We start from the raw sequence: 21765 nt of genomic DNA on the forward strand, positions 1-21765 counted from the left end.
TTCAGAGGCACGGACTGGGAGAATAGCCAGGATCGAGAGAAAAATGAACAGAGCAAAGTACAGAGAGATCCTTGATGAAAACCTGCTTCAGAGCGCTCAGGATCTCAGACTGGGGCGAAGGTTCAACTTCCAACAAGACAACAACCCTAAGCACACAGCCAAGACAACACAGGAGTGGCTTCGGGACAAGTCTCTGAATGTCCTTGAGTGGTCCAGCCAGATCCTGGAGTTGAACCCGATCGACCATCTCTGGAGAGACCTGAAAATAGCTGTGCAGCACTGATAGCAACAACAACCACCGCAGAAAAGTTGGCTGTGTTTACAGACAGACAGACGTACAGACAGACAGACAGAGGTTGTTTACTATGACTGGATGAAGGGATACAGTGTTGAAGGCTTCCTTTAGGTCTCCTGGTCTCTTGGGATTTAAACAGTGAATACAGTGAGATAGTCCTAACCATTCAATCAATGTACAGAACAAACAGTCATCATTAACACTATACAGAGTGGAGCCAATGGATATAATATATTATCAAAGAATATAATACAATAGAATTTTATGAATAGAAAATAATACATGTTTTGACATGAAAGCACAGCCAGATGATTTGACTTGACAGTGTGTCTCTATACCTCAGTCTCTGAAGACACCCAGCAATGGTTAGGATTATTAGAGAAGCTTTTCCTGCTGAAAGGCAGTTTCATTTCATCTGGTTGCAGAAAACAATTCATTGGATATGTTCATAACCCCGTCCACCTATAAGATGTGGGGGGTTTCTGTCTGACTAAGAAGAGATACAAAGAACTCTGATTATAAAACGTCTTCTCTTTTTAGTCCTAGATATGGCTAGGGTTAGGGTTACTGCTGAATGTAGTAACTCTAACCCTGACCCTAGGCCTAACAGTAATACCCAAACTGTAATGTAAAGTATTACCTCATTCTCAATGATCAGTCAATACATACAGTATTCATTTAAACTACAGTACATTGTATCAATATCAACCCCCCCCCCCCCCCCCCATTACAACCACTTTTGAATTATTATAGACACTTATAATCAGTCTTATAACACATAAGTCTATTATAAGGCATTATGAAGCTTATTATAATAATTATAATGTGTACTTCATAGGAACTGTTACCCTATATATATTCTAACAACTCATATTTGTTATATTCATTCCAAATGAAGGGCCCTAACCTAGAAACTAAAATATTTGTCTCCCTCTCCATGTTGAACGCAGTTCTCTCTCTATCCCTCCCTCCCTCCCTCCCTCCCTCTAACCTCACCTATCTGGCAGATCCAGAAAGTCCTCGCCCTCCCAAAAACTCACTTATGTGGAAACGAAACTGGTCTGAGTCTCTGTGTCGTCTGTCTGTGTGAGAGTGAACAACCGTCCAAATGGCTCAGCAGGGAGTACTGCTCGACCAGGACCAGTTCTGTTGTTCTGTCTGTCTGGATCTACTGAAGGAGCCGGTCACTACTGCCTGTGGACACAGTTACTGTAGAAGCTGTATTGAGGACTGCTGGGATCAGGATGTTCTGAAAGGGGTCTATAGCTGTCCTCCGTGCAGAGAGACCTTCACTCCAAGGCCTAATCTGAGGAAAAATAACATGTTGGCTGAGTTGGTGGAGAAACTGAAGAAGACAGGACTCCAGGCTGCTCCCCCTCCTGCTCTGTGCTATGCTGGACCTTTAGATGTGGTGTGTGATTTCTGCACTGGGACCAGAAAGCAGAAAGCCCTCATGTCCTGTTTGGTGTGTCTGGCCTCTTACTGTGAGACTCACCTCCAACCTCACTATGAATCTCCTGCTTTCAAGAAGCACAAGCTGGTCAAAGCCACCGCACAACTACAGGAGAAGATCTGCTCTCATCATGACAAACTGCTGGAGGTTTTCTGTCGTACCGATCAGCAGTGTATCTGTATGCTGTGTACAATGGATGAACATAAAGGCCATGATACAGTGTCAGCTGCAGCAGAGACGACTGAGAAACAGGTAAGACCAGAACTACTTGTTGGTGACTGTCTGATAAACAAATAATTAAAGATACAGTAGGAACTAAGGCTGTTTGAATATGAGATCATTCAAATGAAATTGATCCTCAGCAGAACAAATATGAACACAAACCTTGAGTATATTGAGTTTGATCCAAATGTATCACAATTTTCTGAAGTCAAACACTATTATCATTCCGAATGCCCTTTTAGGAGTTCAAAGTTCAGTCTCAACCCCTTGATACATGTACGTCTACCATAAAAACTATAATCATTCACATAGCAACATAGAAAATGTCATATGGTAAAGGGACTTCCTCAAGATTTTAGACCTTCCTCTCTATGTGCCCTATGTCACATTACTATACTATTGATCTACTGGACAAATAAAGCTTGATAGCTCATTGAAGAGTGATTCTCCACAGAGGCAGCTGGGGATGAGTCAGCAGAAGGTCCAGGAGAGATTCCAGGAGAGAGAGAAGGACCTGAAGGAGCTCCAACAGGCTGTAAAGTCTCTCAAGGTGAGTATTGTTGACCAGAGGAGACACACCATTTCACTTCTCTCTTCCAGTCAGAGAGAGAGAGAGGCCCCTATCCAATCCCACTGTTGGGAACAGGCTGTCTGGACCCCTTTCAGAGAATAGACTGCTTAATGTAACCGGCGGGATATGAACCCGGGTCTACTGAGGAGAGAAACCAATATCTTGACTGTTTCACCAAGAGGACATTCCCTTTGGGTCGAGGGCCGACACTGATTTTGAAGTCGCAAGAGGGGTTACCTCATCACATAACCTTGAGTAACCATGAAAGACTCAAGTCCCCTATACATTAAAATGGAGCTCTCTCTCAATTTAATTCAAAGGGCTTTATTGGCATGGGAAACATATATGTTTACATTGCGAAAGCAAGTGAAATAGATAATAAACAATCAGAAATTAAAAGTAAACATTACACTCACAAAAGTTTCAAAGTAATAGAGACATTTCAAATGTTATAACTCAAGTGCAAACAGAGTGAGCCATTCGCCAGACTGAGTTCTGGAGGTGAAATGGAAATGAATGAGGGAGAGTTAAGTGAGGTAGAAGGTGTGGTGAAGAGCTCAGAACCAGAGCCTGGCATCAATGGACATGATAAAGAAGAATTTGGTGCAGTAGGAGTTACATTGTAGGACAAAGTGGATCCATACCTTTTGGCAGATCCATTTGTGGTTTCAGGGTGGGTGGGAAAGGAGTTGGGTGCAGTTGAATCAGTGAAGGTAACCTGTAGTGGACTTGTGATAATTGTTTGTGTTTCTTCTGACCAGAGGGAGCGTGTCACGCAACTTGGGTCAAGATCTGTTTCTTGCTTTGCTCTTAGGAACAGGGCACCATTGAAAGGAGTGATTTCTGGGGTAGCGTTAAGTGTAGAAGTGGAGCAATTAAGGTTGAAGACTGCTGGTGTTTGTGATTCCCGCCGTTTGGTGCAACACAGACCCGGTGGTGAGCGTGGTGAAACAGAGGAGTCACTGTCAGTCCTTTTGAGGTTTGAGTCTTTACCCAACAAAGTCATGGTAGGATATATCAGTTATCCTGTTAGAGCTTTTGTGGCGAATCCACTGTGCTGATTCAGGTGCAACGTTTATGGTAATGTTGCAGCAGTTTGTAGGAGGGAGATTCCAAGATGTGAGAAGTGTGCAGGAGGGCATGGGATAGAGGTTTGTGTAGTTTCGGTGGATAAAGTTGTGTGTGTCAACTGTTGGGATGCCCATGTTGCTGGGGATCGGAAGTGTCCAGTGCGAGAGAGGCAGGTTGAGGTGGCTAGAGTCAGAGTAGTGCAGAAGGTGTCGTATGCTGAGACAGTGAAGAAAGTAGAGGAGGATGGGTCAAGGGTGAGAGATCCTGAGAGGATCCCTGTGAGTAGTAGATCTGTGCCAGCACAGAGGGATAGGCCAACGAGTGATATATGCTTCAGTAAAGTTAGCTTCTTAGAGTTCATAGCAATGGTTATCAACTGTACCGCAGAAATGGAACGTAAAAAAAAGAAAATAGATATTGTGGTGGCAGCTGCAGAGTAGTATTTGGGCATACAAGATTAGACTTCAGAAGAGTTACAGGGTGTGTTGAGTTGTGGTTTCCTGTCCTCCCAGGTCGTTGGCATGGTGCAGGAGCAGATAGGGTCAAAGTAGTGGAATGGGGTAGTGGGTATTTAATGAGTAGGGTTAGTTGGAAGGGTGTTTTTCTGTATTATTATAATTTCCCCTTTTCCCATTTTGTGTCACAAAGTATAATGGATTTATATTATAGTCCAGCCTCCGTTTATTACTTACGAACAGACCGCAAGTAGTTGGTTAGTTTTGGTAAATTTAAAAATAAAGTGGTTTTCGTGTGCTCTCGGCTGTGTGCCAAGCGGAATCCATTAAAAATTTAACTTTTCGTAGACAAGTGTTTGTTTCTTAACAAACTTCAAGGTTACGCAGGGGAGGGGTGGAACACAGGGTTTGCTAGCACAGATAGTTTTGGGTGTTTCTATTGTAGGGATGTAGGACATAATGCTAATGCAGACAAGCGCGACCAGCCGGCAGCGGGGGCTAGGACTAGGCTGGACACACTACATTTTGAACGCCTTTTTCTGATAAAACTACTTAATTGCATCCACCATGGAGCCCAGTTTCATAATATTACCATATGTCCCAGATGCTTGCCGTAGTTTAGAAATGATAGGGCATGTTTCACCCTGCCAGCTCCTATTAGTTGTATTGAGCTCTGTGGCACCAACTCGCCTAATGAAAGTTCTATTCCCAGCCCATTGTTCTGCGTCACAATGCCAGCTTCACTATTATGGGCTGGTAATGAGACCAGCCCGTATTAACATTGTAGCTTTACCTCAGGTAACTTATTATTAACAAGGTTATGACTACTTGGTGAGCAAACTCACTGTTCACCTGGGTACACCTTGTGGTGACCCACAGTCAGTGGCGGCTCCTGAAAAAATTCTCAGGGGGGGCAATTTTTCTGATGATTTAGGTGACCTACACACATTTTAAAAAAGATATGTCCAGCAACAACATGAAGACAGGGGCAGCATATAAGTCAATGCCAGAAGCATTTATTGACTGATCTCAAAAGTGTTGGCTTACAAAAGCAAAATAAGTTATCACTGTAAAAATAATCAAGGGTGTTCTTTCACATTCCTCAACACTTCATAAACAATATGCATTTCCATAAACAAATGAAATATCAGCTGAAAATACAGCATCTTGGTATTTGTTCAGATTGCAGGATCAACAAGAGCTTTTACCACATTTTTTGCCTCATGGTTGAATTGGAAATATGTGCACCTGAGCATAATTCACAACAAGCAAGCAGGAGCTTTTGATAGAGGCTACTGAAAACATTGATGCAAGTTATTGGTAATAAGAAATTTTTATAGACTTCCATATTCTTCCCTCTTGTATAGATTTGTGAAAATGAACAGTGATAGACATTTTGCCTGAAAACAGAATTTGAAAATAATTTATAGAAAAGGTAAACACAGCTATCTGTATGGCTTTGTAAAAATGAACAACCATATTCTGGCCAATTGTATAGATTTGTAAATATGAACAACCATATTCTGGCCAATTGTATAGATTTGTAAAAATGAAGATTATTATTATTTTTTAACTTTTTTTAAAATGAAAAATAACTATTTTAAACAACATCAACTGTGAACTGATTTGGGCGTGTGTGTGTTAAAGAGACAGACAGGGAGGGACAAAGAGAGAGAGAGGCTACATTACTTGTACTGAAACTGTTCTCTTCTCTCTTTCAATGCAGCAAAGCGGTCAATGACTTTCTCATTGAAATCAGGCATGCTGAGGACTAGTTCCCTCTCCATGGAAAGCATGGCCAGTGCATTCAGACGTTCCTGGCCCATTGAATGGCAAAAAGACCGTTCAGTCTCTCCAAAAGCACACTGGCGATTGAGACAATATGTTCCCTCATGACCGCTAGCATACACTCCAGTTACAGTAGCTCGTTTTGAATGGTCTTTGATGTGAACTTCTTTCAAAGAGACAATCGAGTTGCACTGAAGGCTAGCCATCTTGATAGTAGTACGTGAATTGATTGACGCTGCTACCCGCTCTTTTCTTAGTTACGTTCATGGTTATGTTACGTATGACGAAAGCGCGTAAGTGCAAGCCCTCAGAAACCCATAGAGATTGTATTGAAAGCTCTGATATTTGAAAAAAAAAGATTTTACATGACAGGCTATGAGAGACTTCTGGGCGATTTTCAACCTGACTGAAATCGCCCCAAAGGGGGCGGGGCCATTTGAAGCACGACTTTAGCCTGATTGGACATTTAGTGGCAGATCAGACGTCTAGATTAGAACACTGATAACTAATGTTGCTGTGATATAATTGATTAGAAAAAAAATCCCTTCCTTTTCCCGTTTGGCAGTGCGTCGCCCATATCGCCCTAATGAACACACCGCCCCTGCCCACAGTGCTAGCGATGGTTAACCATATTATTTTCATAAAAAGGTGTAAAACCTAAACAGAACGCATTCCTGTCCTCCTTTTTCAAGATGTAGCCGATTTAAACAGCCAGACATTTTTTAAATAAATACATTTTTACAAAATAATTGTACGATTTATTGTTTCTAAATTGTTGCTGGGTAATTTGTTTGTTAGTAGGCATCAAATTGAGCGAATGCTGCGCAGGTTCACTGAGTTGTAAACTAAATGGATAGGTGTAGCTTATTGATTTATAGATCTAACACAGTTGCTACCTCAGATTATGAGCCTAGCAAGTGTTGTGAATGAGGTATGTAGTACCCACAGAAGGCCACAGGGAGGAGCAAGAGAGCTATAACCCATACAGTTTTTTGCTTTAAACACCCTAAACCTAACAATCAATCATATGTGTTTATAAAGTCCTTTTTACATCAGCAGATGTCACAAAGTGCTATACAGAAACTCTAACCCTACTTATAACCTATTTTAGCCTTAACTCTAACCCCTAACCCTAATTCTAGGGTGGAGTAGCCTAGAACACGTTGAGAACTTATTTTAGTAATAATTTTATGTTAGTAAATACCATTATAGTACTAAATAGCATTTATTGTTATTTTTTTAATAAAACCTATGTAACCTTTATTAGTCATTTTATTATAGGTATTATTGCAAGGCAGAACACTTGATAAACAACACATTTGTTTTATTTTTTAAATGTGGTTTGAACTGGGTGTGACCTAGTAACCTCTATGTGAAAGTCCAGCAATTGGCATGTCATAGGTGGGGCTGGTTTGAGACTGATCTCCAGAATTAATAAGAAAAATACACTTTATTTCTCAGCTGCCTCACCAATGTCTTTACGTGAATTAATAACTTTTAATTGCTAAATATTTCCAATAGATGGCTGCATAAGACCATGAAGCATCAGTTATAGGCTACAAGCATAAAATAGCATGCAACCAAAGACTATGTCCTATGATTTTCTAAAAAGGTCACTCATTACTTTACAGTTAGCTATATATCTCGTATTAGGCCTGTGTTGCTTTTGGGAGAGCAACAAAATATTAACTCTAGCAGGTATTGAACCCCGGCCAAATAGTCACTAGTCAGATGCGCTAACCTCAACCCTAGTAAACATGCATTATGACATCATCTTAATATCTCATATATTACAGCCCACCAATAAATCATGCAACCATCGCTGTTAGAAAATTTACCTCAACATGCCCCTCGCTTGTGCTAGAAGGCAGAGTGCTCGCTGCCGCTGACGGCACAAGCTTTTTGCGGGGCTTGTTGAGTTGGCTACTTGTTCGAGAAGGCAGAGTGGCTCTGTGCTGGTTGATGAATTTGACAATGAATGTACTAGAAAAACACATGTCGACCAGAGGTGACTGAATTAATGTTTGCGCTTTTTGATAATTGTTATAGTAATGAGGTATAATTTTAAAACATGAGCATAAAAACAGGTAATAATAAACATGAATCATCATTATATTACTTCACAGTAATGTGTTTTCAGTCCTTTCTCTTGCGTTAGCAGTGTGGAAAGGGACAGTAAAAAGCTCAGGCAGGAGTTTTCCTGTGAGGGGGAGTGGTAGTGTATCCAGGGAGAGAACTAAACTAATCTTCTGAAATGTCATTCATGGTCTTATGCTGCCATCTATTGGAATTATTTAGCAACTGCAGTAGTGCTGAATAAATAATATAATAATAATATGCCATTTAGCAAATTGTATATCCTTACTAAGTGTATCCTTACTAAAGTAGTAATTACTCAAAATTGCTAAATATAAAATGTTCTAGTTCATTTGATCACTTACAACCATAAAATAACAATTCATAGCATAACAAACAATGAAACGGACATAAACCAAAAACACCATACATTTAGTTAATTATCTAAAAAAGTATATATATATTTAGTTGTGTGACATTATCTGCCAAAGTAACACCCCCTTAACATATAAACAGACACTGGACACAGACACTGAAAATTAGCTTTTTTTATATAAATCTGGTAGTTCTCAAAATAGCCTTTGCTTTGCTGAGCAGTTCGTTTTCAGGAGTGTGCTGCCTGCCTGCCTTCAGAGGAGTCTGTCTGTGAATAATGTAAAGTTAATAAGTTATTGCCACGCTTTCACAGAGGCCTAGTTTACATTTACATGTGAGTCATTTAGCAGACGCTCTTATCCAGAACGACAAGGGTTAAGTGCCTAAATCTGTCGATGTACAAGGGTACAGATTTCTCACCTAGTCGGCTCGGGGATTCGAACCAGCCACCTTTAGATTACTGCCCAACGCTCTTAACCGCTAGATTAAGACGCTTTGGCCTCAGGCTAGTGTTCCAGCTCAGCCAATGTTCTTTGGCCGTTTTACAGCCTTCAGTGAATTTTGACTTGTTCTATTGTCCAGCCTACTAGGATTCAGGGGGCAGAGGCTGGGAGGAGAGTAGAGCAGGGTCAAGTGGTGGTGGTACCAGGAAGGAGGAGAGTAGAGCAGGGTCAAGTGGTGGTGGTACCAGGAAGGAGGAGAGTAGAGCAGGGTCAAGTGGTGGTGGTACCAGGAGGGAGGAGAGTAGAGCAGGGTCAAGTGGTGGTGGTACCAGGAAGGAGGAGAGTAGAGCAGGGTCAAGTGGTGGTGGTACCAGGAAGGAGGAGTGTAGAGCAGGGTCAAGTGGTGGTGGTACCAGGAAGGAGGAGAGTAGAGCAGGGTCAAGTGGTGGTGGTACCAGGAGGGAGGAGAGTAGAGCAGGGTCAAGTGGTGGTGGTACCAGGAAGGAGGAGAGTAGAGCAGGGTCAAGTGGTGGTGGTACCAGGAGGGAGGAGAGTAGAGCAGGGTCAAGTGGTGGTGGTACCAGGAAGGAGGAGAGTAGAGCAGGGTCAAGTGGTGGTGGTACCAGGAAGGAGGAGAGTAGTGATTGGCCAAGTGGTGGTGCGCAGACCGTGGAGAAAGCGGTGGTGGGGAGGGTTGCAGCTGGGCTACATGAGCTGAGGCAGGTTTCTGTAGTAACAGAGACTCCGGTGGGCGAAGGCTTGGTGGGCTCATCCCAGGAAATATTGCCTGTCATTGGGGAAGAGGCTCTGATCAGGGGGGAAGTGCAGGGGGGCAGAGACTGGGGAGGAGGAGGACGGTACCGTGCCAATGGAGGAGGAGGAAGAGGGGGGAGGTGAGTCTGCGGGAGAGGAGGACAAGGCGGTCTCGTTTTCAGACGGCTCATTGGATCCAGAGCTGACAGCCAGTCAGGCTAAGGTCCCAGTATATACGCTGAGAGAACTTTCTAGGTTCCTGATGGAGACTAAAGGGGAAAAAGAAGGTTCTGCTGGAGTCTTATTTGATTGATCCTGGAAGGTTTGTAAGGTCAGTACAACACGTGATGAAGAATGAGGGGTTTAGTGTCCTCTCACCCAGGAAGCGGTATAGGCTGAGAAAATGGGTCATGGGTTCTTAAGGGCATGTCTTCAGAATCTGCTTAAATTGATGGTTTTTTCTGGCATGGTGGCTTTATGGGCTTCTCTACTGGTTTCTGATTGTGGTGATTTCCCTCCCACCTCTTATGGAGATTTCACGGTTAGACTTCCTTAACATGAACGGTGACAGAGACGGGGAATAAGTCAAACAAAAACATTTAAACGTGATTTTTTTGCAAGAGACACAGTGATGTGATTAATGAAGTGTATTGGGGGTCTGGTGGAAGGGGGCGCAGGTGCTGAGCCATGGCACAAATCTTAGTGCAGGGGTAGCAAAAGAGGTGTGTAAGGGTAGGTTGTTAGTGGTTAGAGCCAAAATCAATTTCCTTGTCTTTGCTTTCCAAAATGTGTCTGCACCTAGTACAGGGCTCAGTTCTCTGTTTCACCAGGGCCCAGGCAGGTGTCCTATTGGAAATTCCATGTAAAGCTCTTCCAAGATGTCACTTTTTGCTCAAACTTCCAAGGCTTTTGGGAGAGGTGGGGACAGCAGAAGGGGGAGTAACTTCTGTTGTGGGGGAGAGGAGGGAGCCTGATGGGTGGGTAACTTCTGTTGTGGGGAGATGAGGGAGCCTGATGGGTGGGTAACTTCTGTTGTGGGGAGATGAGGGGGCCTGATGGGTGGGTAACTTCTGTTGTGGGGAGATGAGGCCGCGGCTGTGGAGTTGTACTCTGATTTATAGAGGGCATAACTCTGTGATCCTGGGTGTTCTCAGGTTCTGCTCACAGACCTTTCCAAACTCTCTTTGTCACAGAGAATTGACATTTCCCTGGCCTTTCACAAACTCTCAGCTGCCGTCTCTCAGACGGTCTGCCTCTGATATTTTTTTAAAAGGTCTGGGAACTTATTGGACAGGACGTGTGTTGCTACTGTACCGTACGGAGGTGGGCTGGAGGGAACAAGCATGTGCTCTGTTGAGGAGGGCTGGTGGTTTGGGGCTGGATCAGCAGCTCTTCATCATGCGGCAGGAGAGACTCAATACAGCAGGGGTCTCTGATTTCTATGCTGCAGTACTGAGGGCTGGAGCAGCCTGAGGAGGGGCCACCACCGTTTCCAACACTGCAAGTGACAGCAGAGACTGGGGACTGGCAGGAGAGTCTGGAGGACTTACTGACTTTTAACACTCTGAGCTTAGTGGGAGTGAAGGGGCATCAGTGGCAGGGGGTTGTGGGGGCTGAGAGCATGGCAGGGTATAGGTGGAGGGTGCTCTATAAGCTCCCAGTGCTGGAAAGGTCAGGGGTCGTCCAGTGGAGGGTATACATTTACATTTACATTTTAGTCATTTAGCAGACGCTCTTAACCAGAGCGACTTACAGGAGCAATTAGGGTTAAGTGCCTTGCTCAAGGGCACATTAACGTCATTTAGCAGACGCTCTTAGCCAGAGCGACTCACAAATTGGTGCGTTCACCCTATAGCCAGTGGGATAACCACTTTACAATTTGGGGGGGGGGGGGGGGGGGGTTAGAAGGAATACTTTAGCCTATCCCAGGTATTCCTTAAAGAGGTGGGGTTTCAAATGTCTCCGGAAGGTGGTGAGTGACTCCGCTGTCCTGGCGTCGTGAGGGAGCTTGTTCCACCATTGGGGTGCCAGAGCAGCGAACAGTTTTGACTGGGCTGAGGGGGAGCTGTGCTTCCGCAGAGGAAGGGGAGCCAGCAGGCCAGAGGTGGATGAACGCAATGTCCTCGTTTGGGTGTAGGGACTGATCAGAGCCTGAAGGTACAGGGGTGCCGTTCCCCTCACTGCTCCAAAGGCAAGCACCATGGTCTTGTAGCGGATGCGAGCTTCAATTGGAAGCCAGTGGAGTGTGCGGAGGAGGGGGGTGACGTGAGAGAACTTGGGAAGGTTGAACACCAGACGGGCTGCGGCATTCTGGATGAGTTGTAGGGGTTTAATGGCACAGGCAGGGAGCCCAGCCAACAGCGAGTTGCAGTAGTCCAGACGGGAGATGACAAGTGCCTGGACCAGGACCTGCGCCGCTTCCTGTGTAAGGCAGGGTCGCACTCTCCGAATGTTGTAGAGCATGAACCTGCAGGAGCGGGTCACCGCCTTGATGTTGGCGGAGAACGACAGGGTGTTGTCCAGGGTCACGCCTAGGCTCTTCGCACTCTGGGAGGAGGACACAGCGGAGTTGTCTACCGTGATGGCGAGATCATGGAACGGGCAGTCCTTCCCGGGGAGGAAGAGCAGCTCCGTCTTGCCAGGGTTCAGCTTGAGGTGGTGATCCGTCATCCATACTGATATGTCTGCCAGACATGCAGAGATGCGATTCGCCACCTGGTGATCAGAAGGGGGAAAGGAGAAGATTAGTTGTGTATCGTCAGCGTAGCAATGATAGGAAAGGCCATGTGAGGATATGACAGAGCCAAGTGACTTGGTGTATAGGGAGAAAAGGAGAGGGCCCAAAACCGATCCCTGGGGGACACCAGTGGTGAGAGCACGTGGTGCGGAGACAGCTTCCCGCCACGCCACTTGGTACATGGAGCCCTGGACACCAATAGCTGGTTGGCTCGGGTTGACCTGGGAGTTGGGGAGGGGTGTCCGTTTTCTGCAATGACAGACTGTTCATCATGTTTTTTCTGTGTTGCCAGGGTAATGCCATTACTGTTGACGCCTTAGGGTTGAGTTTGAGTTGTACAAAATGATCAACAGTGTGGAGATGTTTCAGGAGGTATGGGGGCTCAGGGGGGCTGTCTGTACGGCTGGAGAGGAGGGGTTGGATGGACGGTTGGAATGTGGTGCTGGTTGGTGTATTGTACTGTGGTGTTGGGTACTGGATAATGTGATTGTGTAGAGGTTGTGGTGTCACGCAATGTGCTTTTAGGGGTGGGGGTGTTAGTGTAATGAGGATGGCTCATTAAAGTAAGACAAGTCTCTCTCTCTCTCTCTCTCTCTCTTAACAGACCTCTGCACAGGCAGCAGTGGAGGACAGTGATAAGATCTTTACCGAGCTGATCCGCTCCATTGAGAGAAGGCGCTCTGAGGTGAAGGAGCTGATCAGAGCCCAAGAGAAGGCTCAAGTGAGTCAAGCTGAAGGATTCCTGGAGCAACTGGAGCAGGAGATAGCTGAGCTGAGGAAGAGAAGCACTGAGCTGGAGCAGCTCTCACACACAGAGGATCACATCCATTTCCTCCAGGTAACTCAACTGCCTTGTTACATGTGATATGAAATTAACTTAATGTGAAACTCTCAATCATTTGGTTCTGTTCTCTCTCTCTCTCTCTCTCCCCCCAGAGTTATCAGTCTCTCTCCAGTATCAGTGTATCTTCAGACTTACCCAGCATCGTTGTCTGTCCTCTTCAGTACTTTGGAGATGTGAGTAAGACTGTGTCTGAACTGAGAGAGAAACTAGAAGACGTCCTTAAAGGAGAATGGACCAAGATCTCCTCTACAGGTGTGTTGAAAATAATAAGAACATCAACTTTAGACCATTGAAAGTTCCCTACTAGTCATATACATGTGGAATATGGTATGATGATAACATTCCCTCTCTCTGTGAATGTGTTTGTGTGTCTGTAGTGAATATAGTGGATGTTGTACTGCCTCCAGAGCCCAAGACCAGAGAACAGTTCTTACAATGTGAGTCTCTTTATTCTGAAGTAACTAACAGGCTCTTTTTACTGACACTCCTAACAATCCCTCTAGAAATATATAGCAATAGTAGATCTAATCAAAGACTGGGTATCTATCTGACTCCTCATATTTCTCTGATTTGATCTCTGCTGTGCTCTAATCAAAGACAGGGTAGATACAGTATCTGACTTCACTTATTGTTCTAACTCCCCTCATTGGTCTCTGCTCTGCTCTTCTCCCAGATTCCTGTCAGCTCAAACTGGACCCAAACACAGAAGGCACACACCTCTCTCTGTCTAAAGGGAACAGAAAGGTGACCTATACAGACCAAGACCAACCATATCCTGTTCATCCAGACAGATTCACCAACCGGTGGCAGGTTCTGTGTAGAGAGGGTCTGTCTGGACGCTGTTACTGGGAGGTGGAGTGGAGTGGGTGGTGTGATACAGCAGTCTCATATAAAGACATCAGCAGAACAGAGACAGATGGTGGATTTGGACACAATGACAAGTCCTGGAGTTTAGTGTGTTATAGAGGTGATTATTGTTTCAGACACAATAGTGTTGTGACTAAAGTATCAGGCCCTCGGTCCTCCAGAGTAGGAGTGTACCTGGATCACAAGGCAGGTACTCTGTCCTTCTACAGTGTCTCTGACACAATGACCCTCCTCCACAGAGTCCAGACCACATTCACTCAGCCCCTCTATCCTGGGTTTAATCTCTATGGTACTGCTGAGCTGGTTAAACTGTAGTAGGGTCCACATAGATACTAGTCATGCTGGTGTAGTCTATAGCTGAGCTGGTTAAACTGTAGTAGGGTCCACATAGATACTAGTCATGCTGGTGTAGTCTATAGCTGAGCTGGTTAAACTGTAGTAGGGTCCACATAGATACTAGTCATGCTGGTGTAGTCTATAGCTGAGCTGGTTAAACTGTAGTAGGGTCCACATAGATACTAGTCATGCTGGTGTAGTCTATAGCTGAGCTGGTTAAACTGTAGTAGGGTCCACATAGATACTAGTCATGCTGGTGTAGTCTATAGCTGAGCTGGTTAAACTGTAGTAGGGTCCACATAGATACTAGTCATGCTGGTGTAGTCTATAGCTGAGCTGGTTAAACTGTAGTAGTGTCCACATAGATACTAGTTATGCTGGTGGTGATGGTCTGCAGATAAAAATGCTGAATTTTTCTGTACAATTATTTTTGTCTGACTGATTTAATCTTCAGAGTGTAAGTAAAACGTAATAACGTATTTTTATCAAATGCAATGTTTTAATTGGCTACATTTACATTAATCATGATGTTTGCTGTTAATGTATGTTGGTTGTCATTCAGAATCATTGAAATGTTTTCTCAATTGGTTCTCTGTCTCAATGTCATTTTCCTCAGTATCATGGAACAGGTAGTGTTACTTACTTGCTAATTGAACTATATGGGCCGGTTTCCCGGACACAGATGAAGCCTAGTCCTAGACTAAAAAGCATGTTCAATGGCGATGTCCGGGAAACCGACCCTAAATTTGGCATCTTTTATTTTCCCATACTGCTCAGTCAAGCAATATTAAACCTGTCCAGCAGGTGGTGCTATTAACCAAACAATAAAACCAGCAGATATCTTGACTTGCCACTCAGTATATTTACATTTACGTAATTTAGCCGACACTCTTATCCAGAGCGACTTACACATTTTAATATCAGTAATGTTCAGAATTGTACTTTAATATCATTGGAGATTGATGGTCTTTTTAAACCACTATCTAGAGTCAGGAACAGATGAAGTTAGGTCTGCTACTGTTCAGTTATTAAATATGATTCATGGTGATGGGAAATAAAAAATCCATCTAGTAGTAGTTTTCCTTTGCTATTTATTCCAAGGTGTGTCTTTAACTTGTAAATGGATTGTGTTGAAGCTGGCATGTGGTGTGGATGATAGAATAGAGTGAATAGAGGAGAGAAGAGAGGAGGAGAGGAGAACATCATATAGAAGACAGATAAGATAGAGAGAGAATTCATACCCAGGGGCAGGGACGGCTTGTTCAATAGGGCGATATGGGCGACGCACTGCCAAACGGGAAAAGGAAGGGATTTTTTTTCTAATCAATTATATCACGGCAACAGCAGTTATCAGTGTTCACGTCTGATCTGCCAGCCACTAAATGTCAAATCAGGCTGAAGTCGTGCTTCAAATGGCCCCGCCCGTTTTTGGGGCGATTTCAGTCAAGTTGAAAATCGCCCAGAAGTCTCTCATAGCCTGTCATGTAAAATCTATTTTTTTCACATTTCAAAGCTTTCAATACATTCTCTATGGGTGTCTGTGGGCTTGCACTTACGCGCTTTCGTCATACGTGACGTAACGTTGAACGTAACTAAGACAATGGCGGCTAGCAGCGTCTCTGTTGCGACCTGCAGTGCGGCGTTATTTTATGTTTTTAATTTGTAGACTTAGTTTACAAACATTCTGCCAACCATGGATTTCCAGTGGTTGGTTTTGGACTGATCTTGTTGATCGTGTACATACCCGCTACGAACGGACTAAATAATGAAAACGCTGCTGGCAGCTGAATCCCAATACAGCTGGGAGACTTGGCTGGATGACAGAGTCCCGGACAGAGAAGTGGAGCCGGCCACCTTCACCCTGGTCAGAGCGGACCGCGATCCTGGTAAGAGAGCGACTCTGTACCCCGACATTGAACTGCTTTCTGTGTCATTGCGACCTTACTATCAATTCAATTCAATTTAAGGGCTTTATTGGCATGGGAAACGTGTGTTAACATTGCCAAAGCAAGGGAAGTAGATAGTAAACAAAAGTGAAATAAACAATAAATATTAACAGTAAACATTACAGTCAGAAGTTTCAAAAGAATAAAGACATTTCAAATGTCATATTATGTATATATACAGTGTTGTTACAATGTGCAAATAGTTAAAGTACAAATGGGAAAATAAATAAACAAATATGGGTTGTATTTACAATGGTGTTTGTTCTTCACTGGTTGCCCTTTTCTTGTGGCAACAGGTCACAAATCTTGCAGCTGTGATGGCACACTGTGGTTTTTCACCCAGTAGATAAGGGAGTTTATCAAAATTGGGTTTGTTTTCGAATTCTTTGTGGATCGCTGTAATCTGAAGGAAATATGTGTCTCTAATATGGTCATACATTTGGCAGGAGGTTAGGAAGTGCAGCTCAGTTTCCACCTCATTTTGTGGGCAGTGTGCACATAGCCTGTCTTCTCTTGAGAGCCAGGTCTGCCTACGGCGGCCTTTCTCAATAGCAAGGCTATGGTCACTGAGTCTGTACATAGTCAAAGCTTTCCTTAAGTTTGGGTCAGTCACAGTGGTCAGGTATTCTGCCACTGTGTACTCTCTGTTTAGGGCCAAATAGCATTCTAGTTTGCTCTGTTTTTTTGTTTGTTCTTTCCAATGTGTCAAGTAATTCTCTTTTTGTTTTCTCATGATTTGGTTGGGTCTAATTGTGTTGTTGTTGTTGTTGTTGTTGTTGTCCTGGGGCTGTGTGGGGTCTGTTTGTGTTTGTGAACAGAGGCCCAGGACAAGCTTACTTAGGGGACTCTTCTCCAAGTTCATCTCTCTGTAGGTGATGGCTTTGTTATGGAAGGTTTGGGAATCGCTTCCTTTTAAGTGGTTACTATCTGCCCCGTGAGTTCCCCCAATTGTTTGTTACCGTTGTGTACTGTTGATAATCACAAGTTTACTGGAGAACTGAGACCAAGTAGAGACTTTGGACAGGGTGGATATGGTATAATAAACGCAGTTTATTCAGAGGTAAAGATATCTGGAATCGCGTGCACGGACTCGTGCACGTGTGTAGGTCACCTAAATCATCAGAAAAATTGCCCCTCCTGAGAATTTTTTCAGGAGCCGCCACTGCCCAGGGGAGTTACTGAATCTGGCCCAAATGACACCCTGTTCCCTACGTAGTGCACTAGGCTACTTCTGACCACAGCTAAAGTAGTACACTACATAGGGAATAGGGTGGAGATTGGAGATTTGCTCACTGTCATTAGAATGAAGATTTCCATCCAGGAGTTACTGTCTCTGTCCCAAATCTCTCCCTGTTCCCTACGTAGTGCATTAGGCTTCTTTTGACCAGATCTAAAGTAGTCTTCTAGATTTTACATGTTTTCTCCCTGTCATTAGAAAATTACAATATGGTAAGGACTTTAGTGGTTTCCTCCCCCTTTGTGTTTTTATTGGTTGTGTGTTATGTGTGTTGTTGTGTTAGGTTTTTCCCCTGTGTTCCTAATGGAAAATCCATTAACAATGAATCACAAACAAATTATATTCCAGTTGTGTTTAGACAACTTCATGGTTGACATCCCCCAGTTCTGTTAAGACCTATTGAACTGGGTCACATTCTAAATGGTCCCTTGTATTGATAGTCCATACTGGGCCTAACTGGGGTTAACCATACTGGAGGGTTTCTTTCTGCACACATATTCCCTCATCTCCAGAACTTTACCTGATGTCCTCTCTCTCTCTCTCTCTCTCTCTCTCTCTCTCTCTCTCTCTCTCTCTCTCTCTCTCTCTCTCTCTCTCTCTCTCTCTCTCTCTCTCTCTCTCTCTCTCTCTCTCTCTCTCTCTCTCTCTCTCTCTCTCTCTCTCTCTCTCTCTCTCTCTCTCTCTCTCTCTCCTCTCTTCTCTCTCTCTGCCCCTCTCTCTCTCTCTTCTCTCTCTTCTCTCTCTCTCTCCCCTCAAACCGTATAGAAAGCAGACAACCTCAATATGGTTCCATTCCTGTAGTTATCAGGACACATGGGATGTGGAACTATTATCTCCTTTCTAAGTGTGAACTTGTCCACTTCCCTTCATGGATTTAAAAGGAAATGACTGGTATATGTAAACTCCCTCTACCCCATGCCAACACCAATCCAATGCTTTTACATTTGAGAGGAGTAGTGAAGGAATGCTACACTTCAGGAGGAAGGATAGATTATTGGGACACACCCATGGAGTGATGATAGAGGGATGTGAAAGAGGAGAGAGGTAATGGTTGGACTGGACTTATTTATTCTCTCATTAGACTTATTCTGTTTCAATAACATAACTGCATAACACAAAATAAGTACATTTAAGGAAGTATCCATGTATTATAGATTTTATAATCACTTTTGTACTATTTTCACAAGTATGTGGTAGAATTTCACAACTCTTAATACAAAACTCAAAACAGATCATCAAAAAGGCTGTTTTTTCAAAACTTTAAGCACATTTTCAATTGACTAAGTACAACACACAAAGGAAGTATCCTTGTATTATATCTTAATATGTGAAATGCTCACTTCCTCCCATAAGTCATTAGTAGTTGATGTAGGGTTTCATCTGTCAAAAGGTAAATCACACCTGGTGACTTATGAGTTATAAATGTTATTACTGTGGAGTCACCATGATCAGATTACTGTGGTGTGTGTGTGTGTGTGTGTGTGTTAGTCTTTGATTAGTTTAGTCATCAAGGCTGAGAGGATGTATCTATTTGAAAGGGTGTCCTGGTCTTTGATCAGACCAAATGGTTGTAAAGTCCTCAAGACAATAGAATGGTTGTCAGGCAGTGGAGTCTGGTGGGAGGAGCTATAGCAGGACAGGCTCATTGTGATGTCTGGAATGGAATAAATGGAACTCAGTCAAACATGTGGTTTCATATGTTTTGTGTTTGATACGTTTCATTGATTCCATTCCAGCCATTACAATGAGCCCGTCCTCCTATAGCTCCTCCCACCAGCCTCCTCTGGTGTCAGACCTGCATGGTGCCTCAGGGTCTGTGTAGGAACTGTGAGGTGGGTGTGTTGGGAACATTATTCCCTATTTTTCATAGTTCCACAATCTATTAATAGCCAGAGATGTGAATTAAACATTCTGCCAATCATGGTTATTTTATTTATAACTAGAGAATTGGGCTGATTCAAACAAGACCAAACATGCTTATTTTTAAAGTAAGGACATGTCCAAGAAATGTTACTTGTAAAACTAAAATAACCAACACCCTTTCTTGTGATTGTAATATATAAAAATATAATAATATATTTCCATTCACATTGTGTGTGTGTGGTCCAATGTGTGAGGGGCTTGTTGTGATCCTGGGGGTAGTGCATTGGGCTGTACACTGACTGTATGCCTTCTTAATATTGAGTTGCATCGGGTGGGGGGCTGTTAAAACTGTTTTGAATGGGGTGTGTTTTGGGGTCTGGGGGTGAAATCAAACAGTGTATTCAAACTGGTTAGGGGTAGACTTAGACCCCCCAGAACATTCACACCTGGTCCTTTGTTGCAGGATTTGTTTTAGACATGTTTGTACATTAATTGCTTAAATTTCCATTCCCAGGTTGAATGTCAATAAGAAGTAATATAATTGTGTGTATGACTTTACAATGTCCAGCTACATTATACTCCACATAGCTTTATAGGAAGCAGACTTGACAATGTCCAGCTACATTATACTCCACATAGCTTTATAGGAAGCAGACTTGACAATGTCCAGCTACATTATACTCCACATAGCTTTATAGGAAGCAGACTTGACAATGTCCAGCTACATTATACTCCACATAGCTTTATAGGAAGCAGACTTTACAATGTCCAGCTACATTATACTACACATAGCTTTATAGGAAGCAGACTTGACAATGTCCAGCTACATTATACTCCACATAGCTTTATAGGAAGCAGACTTTACAATGTCCAGCTACATTATACTCCACATAGCTTTATAGGAAGCAGTTCCTAATCTACTGAAACTTCTACATTATGGGAATAATTTTGACCCACCCTTGGTTTTTTAATTTATTAAACTTTGAATTTGGCTCTATACTCCAGCATTTTAGAATTGATATTAAATGTTTTATATGAGGCGACAGTACAGAATGTCACCTTTTATTTGAGGGTATTTTCATACCTATCTGTTTTACTGTTTAGAAATAAATATACTTTATTTACAGTTGAAGTCGGAAGTCGGAAGTTTACATACACTTAGGAGTCATTAAAACTAGTTTTTCAACCACTCCACAAATTTCTTGTTAACAAACTATAGTTTTGGCAAGTCGCTTAGGACATCTACTTTGTGCATGAGACAAGTAATTTTTCCAACAATTGTTTACAGACAGATTACTACATTTAATCACAATTCCAGTGGTAAGAAGTTTACATACACTAAGTTGACTGTGCCTTTAAACAGCTTGGAAAATTCAAAAAAAATGATGTTATGGCTTTAGAAGCTTCTGATAGGCTAATTGACATCATTTTAGTCAATTGGAGGTGTACCTGTGGATATATTTCAAGGCCTACCTTCAAACTCAGTGCCTCTTTGCTTGACATCATGGGAAAATCAAAAGAAATCAGCCAAGACCTCAGAAAAACAATTGTAGACCTCCACAAGTCTGGTTCATCCTTGGGAGCAATTTCCAAACGCCTGAATGTACCACGTTCATCTGTACAAATAGTACGCAAGTATAAACACCATGGGACCACGCAGCCGTCATACCGCTCAGGAAGGAGATGAGAGAGAGATGAACGTACTTTGGTGCGAAAAGTGCAAATCAATCCCAGAACAACAGCAAAGGACCTTGTGAAGATGCTGGAGGAAACAGGTACAAAAGTATCTATATCCACAGTAAAATGAGTCCTATATCGACATAACCTGAAAGGCCGCTCAGCAAGGAAGAAGCAACTGCTCCAAAAAGCCAGACTACGGTTTGCAACTGCACATGGGGATACAATCATACATTTTGGATAAATTTCCTCTGGTCTGATGAAACAAAAATAGAACTGTTTGGCCATAATGACCATTGTTATGTTTGGAGGAAAAATGGGGTCGCTTGCAAGCCGAAGAACACCATCCCAACCGTGAAGCACAGGGGCGGCAGCATCATGCTGTGGGGTTGCTTTGCTGCAGGAGGGACTCTTGCGCTTCACAAAATAATTGGCATCATGAGGAAGGAAAATTATGTGGATGTATTGAAGCAACATCTCAAGACATCAGTCAGGAAGTTAAAGCTTGGTCGCAATAGAATTGAATGGTAAATAATGGATGGTGTCATTTTGGAGTCACTTAAACATATGATGTTCTTATTTACAATACAAGTGACTCCAAAATGACTCGATATGTAATTTACCATTCAATTCTATTGGGATTTTGTTTTTATAAAGATTTTTGAATATTCGCATTAAAATCTGTTTCCATTCGAATGGCGACAGATTTTCAAGTGAACATTGTAAAATCTTCATAAAAACATGGTCATTTTACCA

The 21765-nt window shown here is 43.1% G+C and overlaps 1 protein-coding gene across 1 annotated transcript; it reads left to right on the plus strand.

Annotated features, from left to right (window-relative positions):
* Positions 1–1362: 1362 nt before the first annotated feature.
* LOC311117922 (tripartite motif-containing protein 16-like) lies at positions 1363–15358 on the plus strand. Its single transcript, XM_084192817.1, has 6 exons — positions 1363–2000; positions 2425–2520; positions 12844–13077; positions 13176–13335; positions 13461–13520; positions 13757–15358. The coding sequence occupies exons 1-6, from the start codon at positions 1404–1406 to the stop codon at positions 14263–14265; spliced, it is 1656 nt and encodes a 551-aa protein (XP_084048943.1). The 5' UTR covers positions 1363–1403; the 3' UTR covers positions 14266–15358.
* Positions 15359–21765: the final 6407 nt, after the last annotated feature.

Source organism: Coregonus lavaretus (genome assembly GCF_964263955.1).
Source record: "Coregonus lavaretus genome assembly, contig: HAP1_SCAFFOLD_627, whole genome shotgun sequence".
Classification (NCBI taxonomy): Eukaryota; Metazoa; Chordata; class Actinopteri; order Salmoniformes; family Salmonidae; genus Coregonus; species Coregonus lavaretus.